We start from the raw sequence: 20,061 nt of genomic DNA on the forward strand, positions 1-20,061 counted from the left end.
CAGTCAATGAGTATAACATAAAAATTCAGGTTCATTTTTAAAAGATCATGCTCAACAAATTCAAATTCAAGCTTCAATGATATTCAGATGTTATGAATTTCTTAAGGAAAACTTCTCCAACTGAAGCTATTGTGTAGTCTATTTACATGGCACACAGATGCAAATAAAACAAATAAGTTTTATCTAAGCTTAAGAGTTCAACCTGTTTACATTTTGTGACAGATTTCACAGTACAGAAGGTGTGTATATAAAACAACTGCTAAACCTCATGATTTCACACTTCCCATTTCCTGATTCCTCAACCTTCTCAAGCTCTGTTAACTGTATTGGTGCAAGAAAAACAAGGCCATTGGAGGCAGCTTAGCCACCTCAGTTACAGTACTTTCAAACAACTGATGTCTGGGATTCAAGAGCAGTGGAAAAGCTGCTTGGTAAAAAGAGTAAAGACTGAAAACCAAAAAGTTTACTGTAGCTTAAGGGCTGGGAAAATCTGAGGGATCATATTTTGCAAATAAAGCCCGAGAAACAGCCTTCATTTTCACATTCTGCCATTACAGTTTGTCAAACAGATAATTAACAGCAATTCACTAAGTTGCTCGCATTTCTGATTCAATTTGATTTGGGTTGTTCAGGTCAAATGCATGACTGTCACTTGTTTCACATTTGTCTTGCTGGAGCACTTCCTGCTTTTAAGCCTGTCTAGCCACAATAAAGGCCCCATCACAGACTGGGTGGGCGGTGGGGGGGGGGAGAGGAAGAAATAGATGATAAAATGCAATTTAACAAAAAGGTTTCTTTTTGGTTTCTCACCCCCTCCCAAGAAAGCAATTCTGAACTTGAGTTTTCCCATGCCCTATGCATCGATCCAAAATTGTACATTGACACATCAAAACCTAACATCATTCTGTTCTGCAGCACATTTATTTGAGTTGCCCATCTTGTTAAACAGGAACTTTTGAGGGAGGCTTCTCGGAGATGTCTCATGCAGGTGTGCCTTAAGGTCTGTCCAGAGGTCCTACAGTAGGGAGGAACCCAAGGCTTTCAACCAGCTGAGTTCTCAGATTCCTAATGCAAGTTTACATCTCAAGCAGGCAACTTGTAAAGCACATACTTGATAATGAAAGCTCAAACTATTTGAAGGGGGGGTGCTTAAAGAAACTAAGCTTTCCTATATACTTCGACTTGAGGAGGGATGAAAAATTGGGGTTCAGACTGCCTGTTGTGCTAAATCTTCAGTCTCAGAACGTGGAGATAGTTTGAGTATCAGAACAATTCATTTAGAGTTAAATCAACTCTCAGACAGTCTGAAGTCGTAGCCCCTCCCATCAAGCACAGTGGACTTCGGCTCCTCCTATGCCCAGTATCCCAAGTCTCCTTTCTTACAAAATTATGCCATCTCTTTTTTTAAACTCGTGGAATGTTGCCGTATATTGTCACCCAGATTCATACATGGACAAAGAATTGAGTATAAGAAATAAATAAGTTTCCCTAAATTAGCTTTTTCTTCTTCTAAGATACTTCAACACAAGAAATAGGAGAAGACCATAAAGCCTGTCAATCCTGCTCCGCTCTTCAATATAATCATGGCATACTTTGGGCTTCAACTCCATTTTCCTGCCAACCCCCCATATCCCTTAATTCCCTGAAACCAAAATCTGTTTTGCCAGCCTTAAATGTATTCAACGATGGAACATCCACAACCCTCTGGGGTAGAGAATTTAATCGTTTCACCATCCTTTTAAAAATGTTACAACAGATTCAGTATAACATTCCTTAGTAAGTCGATAACAGGATCATCTGGCAACAGGCTACCTGCTGTAGCTTATGAGAGAGCTTCATTGCAAACTGGGGAATGAGAGCATCATAGAATCACTAGCAGATGCCTTTTGTTTCAGTATCCGTTCGCTACAAATGGCATCACACCAACAAATGTCAGGTGAACTGTTAAGTAAATGATTGGGAAAGTAGGCAACAAGACAGTTTACAATATACTTTGTTAGAACCACATCTTCAAGAACTACATTTTCTTTTAAAATTTGGAAGGACATTGCATTATTTGGACACTTGGAAGCAGACCTGTATCTTTTTTTTTAAAAAAAGGGTCTTGAGTTCACCTTGGACTGATAACTAGATTGCTTTTTCTAATAAAAGCACATGACTTCAGCTCACTGACCAGCATGGTCTTTGAGGTGGGGGAAAAAGTTTTTTGCTTAGTTGAACTGCAATTTCTTCAATTTATGGGGAACGAAACTGTTTTAAGGGCAAAGACTCGAAAGATTTATTGGAAATCATCTGAGGGAGATGAGCTTGTCTGTATTTCGAAACCCGAGAGACTGAGACAAAGAGGATTGATCTGAATACTCTCTGAGACACCAAAGCTCCATTGATGAGAACCTCCAGGCATCTACTGGGGCTGGCAATCAGTCTTCACACAAGGGAGCTCCAGATTGACAGCATTGAAACCCTGCTACCTTTAACCTTTTTTCCTCTAAAGTCTTTTCTTCAACTGCCCATCTCTGCAGTGTTATGGCCAGGATGGGAGAAGTGCGCGTATGATCTAGTCCACTAATCCAAAGGTACCATGAATTTGAAAGTTTAATTTTCTCACCAAAACAGCCAATCATCCATTTCCCCTACTGTTGCTCAGAATAAAAGAGTCTTCAACCAGGCTTCTTTCAATCAACTCAGAACGATTGCATTTAACAAGTTGCAAATACTGGTTAACATGCAATTGTAATCGGGAAGTATCTATCTCTTCCTAAAGAACTGCCCCCAGGACACACACAGCAAACAGAGAGAGTCTCTGTAGAGATGAGCTTTAAAGGATGGGTGTTATAAAATAAAGGACAAAGTTTGCAAGGTCTCAATGCTGTGGACCTGGAGTTCCCTCATGTGAAGACGTCTGGAAGTTCTCACCAACTTTTCTCAGCTTTGCAGGCCCAAATGCAGTCTAGTTTCACTCAGATGAGGGTTCTCCGGTTACAGTTTGATAGCCCCACACAATTTCAGGCAAGAGAGAGAAAGGGAATTACAGCAGCCTTCCTTCCTCCGTTTCTTCCCCAACAAGACTGCCTTCAAAACCAGCAGGTTCAAACTTTAGTTTCTTTCTCTCTCCCAAGTGATTTCCAGCAAATTACCAAGCTTTGCCTTTTCAGTTTGCTCCCACCCTCAATTAAAGTGATTGCTGTTCAAAAACAAACAACCAGGTCTTCAAGTACCATAAAGGTCAGCTGATTTCTTGGAAGAAGCCTGCTTGTTCACAGTTCCAACGTGAACTTGTGACTTGTTTTTAAGACAAAAAATCCCATCCAATTGAACAGATAATGCCATGTCCTTCCAATTTTTTAGAAGAAAAATTCAGCTTTAAGAGATATGATTCTGACGGGAAAGACCCTATTTGTTTGTCTGTGCACGCGCTCAGGAATTTTCAAAGTGATAGTTACGCTACCAGAATACAAATTGTGTTAACCAATTCTTGCAACTTGTTTTGGATAAAAAATTGTTTTAAAATAAATCAATCATGAAACAAACATGGTTAAAAGTCTCTTTTGTTCTGGGTCTAATAGTAGCAAAGGTAAATAATTGACCATTTGTGAGAGAATTAAACTTTTAAACTAATGGTGCGACCTGTGGAGTAGTGGAGCTAGATAAACTGCGCAGTCCTCTCATCCCAGTTGCAACATACCCTTTTAAATAGTACACGAACATGACGAATTGTAGAACAAAGTGCTTCAACTGCAGAGTCAATTACATGCTCAAACTTGCAGATATAGATCTGAAACACACTGCTGTTCAAAGGCCCTAAACCTCTTAGAACAGATTCTGAACCAAAGGAGCTACAACACAATAGCCCAAGCCAACAAAGAGCACCCACTGTTAGGCCAGTTGCTTGAAGCGAGAGATGGAAGGAACACAATTGCTTCTACAATCCATATTGGATGTCAGTGAACAGCTAAGGTAACTGGGTAAATAAAAATACAAAAATGTTGGAAAAACTCAGCAGGTTTAGCTATGTGTGTGGAGAGGGAAACAGAGTTCATGTTGAGTCCATGTGACTCTTCTTCAGCTGTGACCATATGACTCTTCTTCAGCTGTGAAGAGTCATATTGACTCAAGGTCAACTGTTTTTCTCTCCGCAGATGCTGCCAGGCCTGCTGAGTTTTCCCAGCAACTTTATTTAATTTCAGATTTCCAGCATCTGCAGTATTTTGCTTTTATTTAAGGTAACTAGGTACTTCCTTAACAAATCAGGGTGAAAGGAACAACACAAGATCGGAATGATAAAACAAGAATGGTGAAGCCAATGCCCAATCAGGTACACGTGGGAAGAAGGGGAAAAAAAAGAGAAAAAAAGTCAGGAGATAATCAAGCTTCAACTGCAATTCTATGGCCTGCTTACTTGGGATCTACAGGGCAAGATCAGAAACTGCATGTCACATAATTCATCCGAATGGGGAGCCAGCCAGCAAGTTATTCTTTTTGCAAAGCTAATGGTGGACTGGCACATCACCCGCAATTGCTCAATTTGTGTTTAATGGGGCATGCCTTCACCTGAAGCTGCTTTGGCATTTTCACAAACAAACTGAGAGTGCCATTAGGGTCTCCGCCAATTTGACAGCAATTTTTGGGCCAGTGTTTCAAACTCCACCCATTTTGTTCCTTGGTTCCAAATTGGTGTCCAATTGTTGAAATTACATGGTTACATAATAAGTTACAATTCTTCCCTTTGGGGTTAAAAAATAGACAAAACAGTTGGTCCATCATTGAGCAATGTAAATAGCTCTTTTTGTTTGAACAGATGTTTTAAGCAAGGAGCATCAGCTAGCAGCTCTTCATCCAAAGGCAAATACACTTATGGAATAAGTTACCAGTGACGAGTATTGCAGCTGATAATATGTATGGCTTCACTAAAAGCTGAATACTTATACAGAAATCAGGGATAATGGTTCAAATGGGAGTCTTAAGAGTTCACATTTTACAAACTATGCAGCCATAGCTGTAAACACCATATTTGTTATTCAATCATAATTTCATAAACAGAGCAAAATGGCAGCCAATCTGAAGGTGCTGTTCCTTGCTGGGATTAGTCAATAGGTACCTCAACCAACTGGCCAACTAGAACAAGTAACGTCCCAATTTCTGCACTGATGGATCTTCAGGAAGAGCTGCCAATTACCCATTTGAACTAAGAAACCTGGCATATTTTGTCCTTCCCTGGGTTTTAAGACATGCTGCGCTGCATCGACTGAAACCCTCAAAGTCAGCTGAGACCAGTGAAGGAATGTGGGCCACCCTGTTCTTTACGACTCAGCTATCATGCTTCTAGTTTGAACCGCCAAGGTGGTGTTGAGCAAATGGTTGTATGCCAATTGCAACAGAATGATTAAAAACTTTATTGTTAAATATACAGTACTCACATATTCCTTCACATTTTTTGTCTTGACAGCTTTATATGATGTGTAGGCAGGATACAATGTGCCAAATGTAAGCCTGTTTTAAAAAAAATAAAAAAGTTATAAAGCACATAAAAGATAGCAAATTCACAGCATATCAATTGTCAGTTAGTTGCCACAGCAAAAAAAATGTTCAGCAAGACAATAGCTGAAAACGTTAGCATGTGGGATTGATTCATTGCCTTCTTACCACTATGTACAATAACACACATACACAGCTATACTGTGTCCTGGAACATATATAGACTTGTGCCATTTACACTTGCACTGATAAACAATACTGCAGTGTTTGGCTTAAAAAAGTTGTTTTTTTTAAAAAGCATACACGCAGACTTCAGCTTCACACTGTGGCAGAAGTAATAATATAATACTCACAGCGAAGTTTAACCAAACATGATTGAATCTCAAATGTTGACTTTCTATGAAAAATGGTGACTGGTTAGGGAGTTCAGAGCAAGGCACATGGATTTTTTTATTTATCCTGTCATGGGTTTCACTGGCAAGGTCAGCATTTGTTGCCCATCCCGAATTGCACTTGAACTGTGTGGCTTGCTCGGCCATTTTAGAGGGCAGTTAAGAGTCAACTACACTGCTGTGGGTCTGGAGTCACGTGTAGATCAGACCAGGTAATGATGGCACATTTCCTTCCGTCAAGGACATTCGTGAGCCAGACGGATTTTTGCAACAAGTGATGATAGCTGTCGTGGTCACCATTACTGAGACTATCTTTATATTCCAGATATTTTAATTGAATTGAAATGCCACTAGCTGCTGTAGTGGGATTTGAACCATGTCCCCAGAGCATTAGCCTGAGCCTTTGGATTACAACTGCAGTGACATTACCACTACACCATCTCTCCCTGTTTAGGTTTCCTTAACTTGTGTCACCAAAAACAATTACTGGACAGGTATGCTAATATAACTCAAAGAGCATTCAACAGAAAAGTTTCTGTTAAAGTTTCAGTACTGCATACTTGTCAAAGAAATCCAATATGAGTTGCCAACAGGGGATACATAGGTGGAGAATGAACAAACAGCTTATTACAGCAGTCCAAAATACAAAAAAGACAGTACACACAAAACAGGTAGTTGTTGAAATATGCAATTAGCTGAACAGCAGCTGCAGCAGCATACTTATCACTTATTGCCCTCTGATGGCTCTCTGGTTAGCTGTTAATTATCTGTACATCTCCATTTTAACAAACATGGTCAATTGTTTACCCATCAGATACAAAAAACGGTTTTCCTATAATTTTCATGTTAAGACTCCCGAGAGCTACAAATTTATTTAACTCCAACTTCCTTTTAGAAAAACTAACTGTTCTTTATATAAGTCTAAACATTACAGAAACTCAGCAATTCAGACAACTGTCATACACTGTTTCACACTAGCCAGCAACATGTTGCACAAATACAGCTCAGCGGCATTCTCCTCACTTCCAGAATCTCTCAAGTTACCTTTCACACACATGCAACTCACAAGCATGCAACAGTTGGCCAGTTATGCCAAAAACATGGCACAGGCATGTTCATTTTTACTTTTACAGCTGTCTGAAAGAGACTCTTTGAACAAGTGATGCATCAACTCACTGCTGCTTCATGTGTTCAGGGAGCACTATATATGGCATGAAATCAAGACTTCAGTTTGAAAGAGAGTTCACCAATATTCAAGGCCACTGAAACCCATCTTTAACAATGGTGTAATATGGAGTGAAGGGTTCAAGTCTGCCATTTCCTCATTTGAACTCTCAATTTAAATCATGCTACTCAGAGATGTTGTCAAGTAGAGGCCAGGTTTTTTTTCTGACAGGAAGGGAACCATAAAACTACAAAAATACAGTTGATACTATTAACGGGCCCATATAAAATGGACCTTTATCTGCAGGATTAAGAATATCTGTTCAGCTGCCTGTTCATTCCCCTTGCCTGCCAAATCTAACTTCTCAGCCTGCCCACACCCTTAATTCTCATATTTCTCTCATTTCTTTCTTAGTATTCCTCATGCTCTTAGAAGTTCATTTTACCCACAAGATCTACTTCCTGCTCTAATCAGCTTACTCTCACTGAACTGGCCACAGCCCTTCTTTGCTCCCTTATTAGTTCATATTGTTGGAAGATTCCAGCTCCTCCAGTACTGTTCACCCTTTCCAATCAACCATTACCCCATTCCTCAGAATCAAATAAACATCCATGACACCTCTGTGCTTGGGAACTAATACCCTATCTCTAACCTCTTGCTCTCCAGAGTCCTTGAATGCGTCAACTCCCAAATCCATCTCTCCCACAACTCTATGTATGAACCTCTCTAATTTGGTTTTCTCCCTTGTCACAGCACTGAAAATTTCCCATATCTGAAACAGACAAGAAGCTACACATATTATTGGGTGCTGTTTTAGACATTGCCGAAAGCATGAAAATAGCGCATATGGGGAAAAGGGGTAGGCTGTTCAGATCCTTAAGTCTGTTCCACCATTCCATGAGCTGATCTGGATGCATTCATCTTACTTGGCTTCATGTGCTTAATATCCTTAGCTAGGAAAAGTATTAAATGTAAAACAAAATGTGATATCATGAATCATAGCTCGACATATGGGTTTCAGTCAAGTGTGTCAACAACTAAGTTCAATTTACAGGTTCAGGCAAATACTGCTAAAACCCATTTTTAAAAAAGCATTTCTCTTGCTTACAGAATACATTTAACATTTCTCATCATTTTGTATCACAATTATGAACTCAAATCAATTTATCTAAATCCCCATACTGCAACTTTCCAGTTATCTGAAGCAAAAACTTGCAGTCTACAATCATTAGCAGTGAAAATCAACCCAAGACAAAAGTTGAATATTATCACAAAGTATTGACAGATAGCAGCTTCTCCTGCATGCAACGAGCTTCAAGATTCACTGGAATAAAAGGATTCAATCTGTGCCGCACAGACCAGCTGACAGTTCACCACTACAGCAAACAAAAGTATTTAACACTAATTAGTTTTCAACTTAAATGGACCACTGGAGTGGTCAGCAACAACATACTGGAGACCTTCCTCTTTTATGATGCATTCATCAGTTTTTGTTGTCAATGGTTTGGGCAAGATAGTTCCAACCTTAACTTAAACAAACCATTCCATCGGCTCAAATTTGCTGCAACGAGGTCACCTCCAAAAAAAAGAGAACACCAATGTAACTGTTGACTAAAATGAGCAATGACGCAGCTGCCACAAGTCAATTTTTGGCCAACTTGTAAAACAATATCCAACTGTATCACTCAGGAGATAAAACCTGGAAGCTCTGGTGTTTTACCATTCAATTTTATCCTTAAAATCTGATTTCTTACTCCGAATTTCCTCTAATATTGGCAACTTTATGTGCATCATATAATCCCATGAACACTATAGTGACTGCTCTCCCAATTCCTCAACCAAGCAACAGATCTTCAAGTGTGAACAAGTTATTCACACTTATGCAGAGGACATGACAGCCAATCTGGGTTTTGTCCTGAACCAATATTCATCTTCAGTTATCAGCTAGTGATGGCAATGCTCATCATAAGCAAAAATGCTGGCTATGAGATTTCCTCTTCCTGTTCAAAGATTGTAGCTAATTCAAGTACTCGAAGTACTGCCTCAGCCATATTCAGACAACTGATTCACTTTCTACAGCTCACAATCTGCTAATTACTCAGCTACAGTTCAAACGATTTTAAGAATTGAGGGAGATTTTTTCATGTTAATCAAACTTCAAATTTTCCCAGTGGCTGAGGTACAATAAACTTGTGTCTTTCTCTCATGTCTGCCCTCATGCCCTCTTCAAGCTCACCTGATGCATGGGACCATCCACTGCTCCCTCAACTCTATGTCCACGAAACTGCTAACCAGTAACTTGCCCTCAGCTGATATTGTTAGTTCTCTCTCTTCACTTGTTATCCCCCTCTCCTTCTCTACCCCTCTGCTCAAAAGAGCCGTCTCACTTGCAACAGCTTCTCTCCTGTTCCTGCACCATTATCTATCCTTCACACTCTCCTATTTCTCATCTGCTTGCTGCCCTTCAACGACATAACCCAAAAACATGGTTATTTTTCACATGACGTTCACTAAACACAGCTTGAGCTCACCACCACCTCTCTCTAATCCTCCACTGTTGCTAAATTATCAGACTGCTTCTGTGACTTTCAGTATAGTGGACAAGCAGACATTTCCCCCAATTAAACAGTGGGAAGACTGAAGCCATTGTCTTAGGTCCCCACTCCAAGCTCCATTTGCCAACTACCAGCTCCATCCCTCTCACTTGCAACGGTGAGACTAAACCAGACTGTTGACAATCTTGTTGTCATATTTGAGCCTGACCCAAGATCCTGACTGTAACTTATCCCGGCTATTGTCACCTCTTTAACATGACCCAACTTGCATCCCATCTCATCTGCTGCTGAGACCCTCATTCATACCTTTGTTACCCCGAGACTTGATTATTTCAATGCAGTCATGACTGGTCTCCCATATTCTATACCCTCTGTAAACAAAGTCATCTAACACTTTGCTGCCTGTCTGTCTTAACTTGTATCAAGTCCCATTCCCCTATCAGCCCTGTGCTCACTGACCTACATTTGCTCCCAGTAAACCAACGTCTTGATTTCAAAATTCTCTTCCTTGTTTTCAGATCCCTCCATGACCTAGCCCTCCCAATTTCTAATTTATTATAGCCCAACAACCCTTGAAGATATCTGTGCTCCTCTAACTCTGGTCTGTTGTGCATTGCCAATTTCAATTGCTCAACCATCAGTGCATGAACCTTCATTTGTCTACACCCCAAGTTCTGGAATACATTCCCAACTCCTCTCTGCCTCACCACCCCCCCCCCTTTAAGACGCTACTTAAAACCTCTCTGCCCAAGCTTTGGGCAGTCTAATTATCTCACGTGGCTTGCTGCCACACTTTGTTTTACAATGTTCCTGTGAAGTGCGTTGGGACTTGTTATTTCGTAAAAGGCAGTGTATATACATTGTTGCTATTTGAGTTTCTGCTGCAGTCGACACACACCAGCTCTAAACTTCAAACACATCAAGGCAAGGAAACTCAGGGGAGTGTTGTGAGAGATCTTGGGAGGTGCAGTTTACATACCTTGCATTTATGAACATGTCAAATGTGAAACATCACCCAGCAGGATAATTGTATGTTTTGTCCCATACTGCGGTTGTGCACGCAGCAAGCATTTTTCAATGCCAGAGTGTTAAAAGGCTGAACTGGTGGTAGTAATGATTGCAGAAATTGCAGGCAATGGATTCTCACATTAAGGTTATGCACTAATTTTCCTACAATCTAACATCAAGATTAAGCACAGGACAGAAAGCATCTGAGAAAAAAATCCTTACTTTTGAAGTGTGGTGAGAGGAGAGAGCTTCAAATGACAAGACCAATTAACAATATTATAACGCCCATTTTATTGCAAATTACCCAAGATAACAAGATTAAAGCAAGAGGATTGGAAAGGGTTTTCCACCCATGGTGGTTGACAGGGCCCTCAACCGTGTCCGGCCCATCTCCCGCGCATCCGCCCTCACGTCTTCTCCTCCCTCCCAGAACCACGATAGGGTCCCCCTTGTCCTCACTTATCACCCCACCAGCCTCCGCATTCAAAGGATCATCCTCCACCATTCCGCCAACTCCAGCACTACCAAACATATCTTCCCTTCACCCGCCCCGGCAGCATTCCGCAGGGATCATTCCCTCCAGGACACCCTAGTCCACTCCTCCATCACCCCCTGCACCCCAACCCCCTCCCATGGCACCTTCCCATGCAACCGCAGAAGGTGCAACACCTGCCCCTTTACTTCCCCTCTCCTCACCGTCCAAAGGCCCAAACATTCCTTTCAAGTGAAGCAGCATTTCACTTGCACTTCCCTCAATTTAGTCTACTGCATTCGCTGCTCCCAATGCGGTTTCCTTTACATTGGAGAGACCAAACGCAGACTGGGTGACCGCTTTGCGGAACACCTTCGGTCTGTCCGCAAGCATGACCCAGACCTCCCTGTCGCTTGCCATTTCAACACTCCACCCTGCTCTCTTGCCCACATGTCCGTCCTTGGCCTGCTGCAATGTTCCAGTGAAGCTCAATGCAAACTGGAGGAACAGCACCTCATCTTCTGACTAGGCACTTTGCAGCCTTCCGGACTGAATATTGAGTTCAACAACTTTAGATCATGAACTCTCTCCTCCATCCCCCACCCCCTTTCCGATCCCCCTTTTTTCCAATAATTTATATAGATTTTTCTTTTCCCAATAATTTCCATTCATTGTTTTTTAGCCTATTTCGATCCCTTCCCCCCACCCCATCCCCACTAGGGCTATCTGTACCTTGCTTGTCCTGCTTTCTACCCTTAATGTCACCTATTAGCACATATCTTAGCTAATGTCACCACCGTCAACACCTCTTTGTCCTTTTGTCTATGACATCTTTGGCAATCTCTTCTTTGCCTCCACCTATCACTGGCCCTCTATCCAGCTCTACTTGTCCCACCCCGCCTTAAACCAGCTTATATTTCACCTCTCTTCTATTTTTCCTTAGTTCTGTTGAAGAATCATACGGACTCGAAACGTTAACTGTGTTCCTCTCCGCAGATGCTGTCAGACCTGCTGAGTTTTTCCAGGTATTTTTATTTTTGTTTTTGATTGGAAAGGGTTCTTGAGCATGCTCCAAGGATGACAGAGAATGATTTTCCTTACATTCATCAGACTGTCCTCAAGTCTACTAACATTATATTAGTTATCGCTGGAGTCTCTCTCTCGCTCCATGATCTATCCTCAACCCCCTCCACGTCTCATCTTTGCAATGTTATCCAAGAATACAGCAAGTTCCATATATAGACTGTCAACGCTATCTCACCATCACATCTCTTGGCCCCTCCATTGTCTGATTGGTTACTCACTTCCAGTAGAAATTTCCTCCAACCAAATATTGCCTTTGGTCTTCAAAACAAATTCTGTTCCTGATCGATTGCTTCCATCCCACTAACTATGTAAGTGGCTGAAGCCAGGCCAAACAATTCACAACCTTGGTGGTCCTTGGTCATCCGACTCCACCCTTGTCTCATTCATAACTGTTACCTCTAGACTCACTAAGCCAATGCTCTCCTGGTCAGTCTCCCATCTTCCACCCGACAGAAACTTGTCCTCATCCAAAATCAATTCCCATATCTTAACTTGCAGCAAATACTATTTACCCATCACTCCTGCCTTGCTCTCAATTTTAAAACCCTTATATCCTTGTTTTCCAATGGGATAGCCCTCCCCTCTCAAGACCACATCCATCTTTTAAGATATCATCAGTAATCCTCCAATTCTGTTATCGTGCGTTACCCTGATTATAATTATTTCACTGTTGGCAGCAATGCCTTCAGCTGTCTAAGACCTGGAGGTCTGGACCCTAAAACACTTAATCAAGAACTCCCTCACAACCTCACCCTCTTAGTTAAGATAGTCCTATCTCAAGGACCAAGCTTTTGGTCATCTGTCTTCACATCTCCTCCTGTGGCTTGGTAACAACATACTCATTGCTAAGGCTCTTGTTCAGCACCTTTGGACATATTGCACTATTAAGGTAGTTCTTGATTTCTCTGTATATTGTTCTTATATTAGCTTTGAAGTGGGATAGTTAGGATTAGTATTAAATATATAAAAACACACACACACACAAAGTGTATTCATTAATAAGTTCAGAGAAGACTCAAGGGGCATGAAAGGGTACTTGACATTCTGGAGCTGCTCAAAGCCTGTGTAAACATGAAGGAGATAAAGGAAATTCAATTCCAAACAGGACAGGAAGGACCAAAACAAAAACAGAATTACCTGGAAAAACTCAGCAGGTCTGGCAGCATCGGCAGAGAAGAAAAGAGTTGAAGTTTCGAGTCCTCATGACCCTTCAACAGAACTGAGTTATATTAGGAGAGGGGTGAAATATAAGCTGGTTTAAGGTGGGGGGTTTGGGGGGGGAGAGAAGTGGGGGTGGGGGGTGTGGTTGTAGGGACAAGAAAGCAGTGATAGGAGCAGATAATCAAAAGATGTCACAGACAAAGGTATAAAGAGGTGTTGAAGGTGGTGATATTATCTAAACGAATGTGCTAATTAAAAATGGATGGCAGGACACTCAAGGTACTGCTCTAGTGGGGGTGGAGTGGAAAGACTAACAGGGCATAAAAGGTATAGATTTAAAAATAATGGAAATAGGTGAGAAAAGAAAAATCCATATAAATTATTGGAAAAAACAAAAGGAAGGGGGAAGAGACGGAAAGGGGGTGGGGATGGAGGAGGGAGTTCAAGATCTAAAGTTGTTGAATTCAATATTCTGTCCGGAAGGCTGTAAAGTGCCTAGTCAGAAGATGAGGTGCTATTCCTCCAGTTTGCGTTGGGCTTCACTGGAGGAATGCAGCAAGCCAAGGACAGACATGTGGGCAAGAGAGCAGGATGGAGTGTTAAAATGGCAAGCGACAGGGAGGTTTGGGTCTTTCTTGCAGACAGACCGCAGGTGTTCTGCAAAGTGGTCGCCCAGTTTGCGTTTGGTTTCTCCAATGTAGAGGAGACCGCATTGTGAGCAACGAATGCAGTAGACTAAGTTAGGGGAAATGCAAGTGAAATGCTGCTTCACTTGAAAGGAGTGTTTGGGCCCTTGGACGGTGAGGAGAGAGGAAGTGAAGGGGCAGGTGTTGCATCTTTTGTGTGGGCATGGGGAGGTGCCATAGCTGAAAGGACCAAGCTGAAAGACGAGATAACATCTGCTTTTCATGTATTGTTTAGTTCACCGATTAGGTCAAAGAAACAAGGTGATCTATGTATTAGAATAATCAGTCGTTAGCAGCTGGTAACAAGGGACCTGGCAGTAATGTTAGCAACTGAGAATTATAAAAGGGTGTTGTAGATGGTAAATTTTGGAGAAACTTCCCTTGGCTGACTCAGAAGCTTCGCCCGTGCATGCTCAAATAAAAGCGTTTTACTTACTTGAACCTCAGGCCCTAGAGTGGCTGTTTTTTCTCCACAACAGCTGTTAGACGGAGGGCTGCAAGTTAATTTTAAAATGGTGACCACTGTAGAACCAAAGCTGACTCTCCAGCGGTGGTCATTTCAAGATTAAGGAAACACTTGGGTAACAACTATTTTAAGACCTGCCATTGCGTTTTAAGTCCTAAGTTTGAGGAAGCAATAATCATTCATATTAGGTGCAGAGAAAACAGTTCCACCCTTCATCAGCTCTGACCTTTTCCAGATATCCCTCAACAAACCCAGCAGTCTAGTCTATGACCTTCCATTCATCGCTGTACACCAGCAGGTACCAATCTACTCAATCAAATCCTCACTATTAACTTTGGTGCACTTGTCCCTAGTAAAACCAACTACCTGTCCAAACCTGTTAATTTCCCTTCGTACGGACCCCAACCCCAGAGTGTTCCCTTAAGTTGAAAGATGACAGACTCAAAGGTTAACTGTGCACAACTAGTTTAGTCATTAATTGGTAGATATCCACTGCATCCAGCACCCTCAGTCCCTGCCGAAGCTGCTATCATGATCTTGGAATACAAACAATCGCTGGTTTCTTTTCTCTGCTGTCAACTGTCTCTAGATCCCTCTTCCTTTCATCCTTGCTTCCAATAAGTGAGAAGAGCTCATGGGCTTGTTACCAAGGCCACATGTTCAACTGCCTTTGCTGCATTCCTTTCTTCCTCTTTCCTCAAGTGTCTGAACAGACAGTGAAAGAGATTGAAGTGGTTAAAAATGGGATTGACTAGAGAGCATAGCTGCATCTTGTGCCCCGCACAGGGATTCTGGTTGTAGCTTTCAGGTGAATATGCACAAATTACAGGATTACTGCATGTCACAGATGTGGTAAGGTTATAACAGCTATTATCACCAGTTAGAGAGTTATTGCATTACTGTTGATTTAATTATTTTTTCTCATTGTTTTATGGGATGTGGGTGTCGTTGGCTAGGCCAGAATTTATTGCCCATCCCTAATTGCCCTCGAGAAGATGGTGGTGAGCCCAGTGCTCTTAGGGAAGGAGTTCCAGGATTTTGACCTATTGACAGTGAAGGAGCGGTGATCTCGTTCAAAGTCAGGATGGCGTGAAACTTGGAGGGGAATTTGCAGGTGGTGGTGTTGTGCTGCATCTGTTGCCCTTGTCCTTCAAGGTGGCAAATGTCTCAGCTTTAAAAAGTGATAGCAAAGGAGCCTTGCAGAACTGCTGCAGTCTATCACTTAGATGGTACACTGCTGCCACTGTGCTGGGAGTGCCGATCAAGTGAGCTGCTTTGCTGTGGATGGTGTCTAGCTTCCTCAGTTGTGGAGCTGCACTTATCCAGCCAAAGGAAAGTATTCCATCACATCATGACTTGTGCTTTCTGGATGGCGGACAGGCTCCGGGGAGTCAAAAGCTCAGTTACTTGCCACAGAATTTCCAGCCATTGACCTGCTCCTTAAATGGGATGTGGGTGTTGCTACCAAGGCCAGCATTTGTTGCCCATTGAGTCAACCACACTGTTGAGAGCCTGGAGTGGCATGCTAACAGACCAGCTAAGAAAAGCAGATTTTGTTCCCTAAAGGACATTAGTTACTAGATTTACAACAATCAATGATAGTTGTCATGGTCACCATTTCTGAGATTAGCTTCATGTTCCAGGTTTAATAATTGAATTTAAATTCCATCAGCTGTGATGGTAGGGTTTGAACCCATGTCCCCAAAGCATTAGCCTAACCTACTGAAATTACTCGTGACTGAATTACTACATTACTACTATACCACCATCTCAGTGTTATGATTAATAATTGGTGCAATTTCAGTTATTCGTGACTAGTGGAATCCATGCTTCTCTGGTGACCACCACCATCCCCAACCTCTGCATTTCCCCTCTTTCTGAACTTTCTGATAGGAGCAGGGTGATGATCTAATCAATTAAAAACTAGCCTCTGAAATGTCACAAAAACTCAGGTAATTTTTCTTAAAATCCAAGTTCCTGTTTGATCACTTATCCAAAAATCATGTTGCTAATAATATGTTTATTCTGAGCTATGGCAGAAACTTGCAGAACTACATTAGTAGATGAAAGAAGACGGTTACTTCAAATGGGACAGAAGAGAAAAAAAAAAATCATCTTTCAATAAAGGAAGAAGAAATAATTGGCAAGTGTTGCAGACCCTTGTACCCTTTCCCTGAGTGCCCACCAGGGTGTTTTTTGAAAAGGAATATGCGTTTCTTAGTCCCAGGGTGTGTGCGTTCAACTTAAACATCAGCAAGCTATCAACATGATTATTTATTGATGCACTCACTAAGTCTAAACATGACGTCACACACACACACACGATACATGGTAAAAGTGCACTATTCTCTTGACAAGTTCAAAACAAAGGAAGAGTTCCTAGTTCACATGTTTAGCTCCTCATAGGAAGAATAGACATTGCAGGCCTGTTGCAAACAGTGTTTTCACTCCAAAAGGATAGTTTAGGTGGGATCAATAGCTGGAGTCATAGATCAGAATTTTAGCAAGATTCCCTCAAAGAGATGGAAGATCATCAGGTCATAAGAGTTAGTCACTTGTAGTTTTTCTTACTAGGTCGTCAAATTTCTTTACAGGTGAACTTGGAATAGGAATCAGGTTGGGAGACTTAAAATGTAGCTGTCTCCAGGTTTAAAAAGGCGTAGATGAGGCTGCCCTGTTCTGCAGCTCATATTCTCTCATGGGTGTTCTTTGCAGGCTGCATTGTTTCTCCCTTGTCCTTGGGATAATAAAAATAATCTGAAGACAGTTTTAGTCAATGACCATCCATCAATGACTATTGGCCATGCATAATGCTTTTAAAGTCTGAAGTCATTGCTACACAACAGAAGATCAATGATGGTGGTTAACTGGTTCCTCCAGCTCTCTTTTGGTAAATTTAGAATTTGGAGACATGAAACCTGGAGGTATTGACTTTTGAGATTTGCTAAACCACAAACAATAGATGTAAATCGCACCAATGGGTTCCATCTGGGTATGTCCATTCAAGGGGGAGGACCACACCCAAGGTTATTCAATTCAGGAGCTTTGCAAAGGCTTGAGGTCATGTGTGCTGAATTTGCAAAAAGTCACCTGACCCTTCCCAGCCAATTTAAATAGCCTGTTTAATTTACATTTTTGAAAGTAAAGACAGTTCCAGAAAATTAAATATGCAATGCATTTAAAGTTATGTTTAAACTTTTGCAATCTCTCCTCTGCCTCCAGCTATCGCTGGCCTTCTATCCAGCTTCACCGGTCCCACCCCACCTTAAACAGTATATATTTCAACATATTTTTACTTCCTAGTTCCGAAGGAGAGTCATACGGACTTGAAAAGTTAACTGCCTTTCTCTCCACATTTGCTGTCAGATCTGTTGAGTTTTTCCAGCACTTTTTGTTTTTATTTAAAGTTATGAATAGGATATACCTCACTGGACACAAGTAAAACAAAAACAACATACATTTACACAGTGCTTTCAAATTCCAAAGCACTTCACAAAAGAGTCACCAGATAAAATAATATCAAGCCACATAAGGAGATATTAAAACAGGCAACCAAAGGCTTGGTCAAAGACAATCAGCCAAATGCAAAAAGGCCAGAATTGAAAGAGTGCAGAGAGCCAAGTGTTGTGGAGATGCAGGAGGTTGCAGAGACTGGGAGGTTTTGCCATAACAAATATGAGAATTTTAAAAGCAGGATCTTGTCAGGCTGGGAGCCAACGTTATCACTAATGTTTTCATCGGTCCATATTGAGGTTTGACACAGAAAACAAAAAGGCAACATTCAAAATCCAAATTTAAAATAATGTCAGAAATCTCTTGCATTTAAATCTAGTCTTCATTTTCAAGTCCACAATACACAAACAAAATAAAATGTCATTGGAATATGGGGGCTGAATTGCGTACAATTGTCTTCAGTGCAAAGTAAGCTTTTTGAATGCAATTAACTCAGCCACCTCTGAATGCAATGCTGTCAAGCATTTTAATTGTTAACAACTGATCTCTCAAATTAAACACGAGGGGAAACTTAATGGGCTAACAGGACAGTTTAATTTAGATTTGGATGTCCTGTCAACAAACTTGGTGCTCGATTGAATACTTTGAATCTAAGTAGATTTTCCATTGGCTGGCTAAATGCAATGGCAAGGTTCATGTATAACTATATCAATTCAAACTACACTGTAATCTATAGCAATTACAGGATTTGCAAAGTCCAGGCCATATATTTTGTGAAATAAGGCTCCAAGATGAAAACATTTATTTTCCATTCAAAAAGGCTGTTCCATCTCCAGTCTTTCCACTCAACCTTCATATCACAAAGCTATTTAATGGAAACTCCCAGAGTAAAAGATAAATTATTTTTTTCTATGGCTGGAAAGCGACGTTGCTGGATCTAGCACTGTTGTAATGTTCGCCCATCAAAATTGTCTGTTGAAACATGAACAAATGCCTAATTGGGAAAGGTGCCAGACTATTACCTCCAGGACAATATACCAGCAAAACTCAGCACTTTTGCAATAGCATGGGAGAAATGTCAATTGGAAGTAGAAAAGGCTTCTTGGCAAAAAAGTTACCTGAAGATCCACTCTATTCAGTTTACTAATAGCGTCAGCAATTTTACACCCTCAAATCTGGTCCCAATTATCATTACATCCAACAACTTGCAAACTTAGAATTACTTTTTTTTCTACAAAAAAACTTCCAACAGTGGGAATGGGGTTCTGAATTAAACAAGCCTCCACATGCTTCAAAGTCAATTCACAGATATACAATTCAAGATTTGTTAGTGACACCAAATCTTCATTTCCCCTGTTACCTGAAGCGCACACAATCTGAAGCAAGAAAGTGAGTAAAGAACTGACTTCAAGGCCTCTGTCAATGCCACTTGAGCCAACAAATGGGCTACTTTTCTAACTCCTCCAAAGTATGCTACATCAAATATTATCCAGACCAGAGCCGACATCAGCAAGGAAGGGAAGCATTGAAGTCCTGCCAAAGAGCACAGATCGACCAACAGGCTGTGCCAATAAAATGCAACAACTATATATTTTGCATCTTAACTGCTTTTTCCACACAAATCCTACCACATTTTAAGATCCTAAACATTGAACCTGTAACCTTAGTTTGCAACCAAGCAAACTGGCTAGCAAACACTGCAGAGTTAAATGGAGCACATATAATTACTTTTAAAATGCTATTTATTTCCCCCTATCCCCTTGTATCCCTCAGCATACTCACACCCCACACTGACCTCTTCCAATCCCTCTTCCTTCTGTGACCACCTCCAGGGAAAAAAACCTCACCCTCCAAATGATTTACAGCACCACATGCAAACTTGCAACTGTCCAGTCTTTGATCTTCCTTTCACCATGACACCTACTGGCCATTTCTTCGCTCAGCCCATCTGCTACTTTCACTTTTAACAGCATCAACTTCTACAAAGTCTTCACTGCTTATCCAAGTGTTATGACCCTCATTTTGCTCCCTCAAGTTCAAGAGATACAGATTCAAATGCATGTGGCACACAACCAGCTTGGTGGCCTAGTCTGGCCAGATCAATCATCAAATTCAAAAGGGCTTGCTCTCCTCTGCAAGACC

At 41.2% G+C, this 20,061-nt stretch overlaps 1 protein-coding gene across 2 annotated transcripts in view; it reads right to left on the reverse strand.

Annotated features, from left to right (window-relative positions):
* The window catches only part of LOC144694844 (receptor expression-enhancing protein 1-like), a 40,097-nt gene that overhangs the window by 15,169 nt on the left and 4,867 nt on the right, over positions 1–20,061 (reverse strand). For both annotated transcript variants that reach the window (XM_078565481.1, XM_078565480.1), the window contains exon 2: positions 5,418–5,490. In XM_078565481.1, coding sequence (XP_078421607.1) covers positions 5,418–5,490 — 73 coding nt within the window. The remainder of the gene's footprint in view (positions 1–5,417; positions 5,491–20,061) is intronic.

Source organism: Cetorhinus maximus, chromosome 20 (assembly GCF_964194155.1).
Source record: "Cetorhinus maximus chromosome 20, sCetMax3.hap1.1, whole genome shotgun sequence".
Lineage (NCBI taxonomy): Eukaryota > Metazoa > Chordata > Chondrichthyes > Lamniformes > Cetorhinidae > Cetorhinus > Cetorhinus maximus.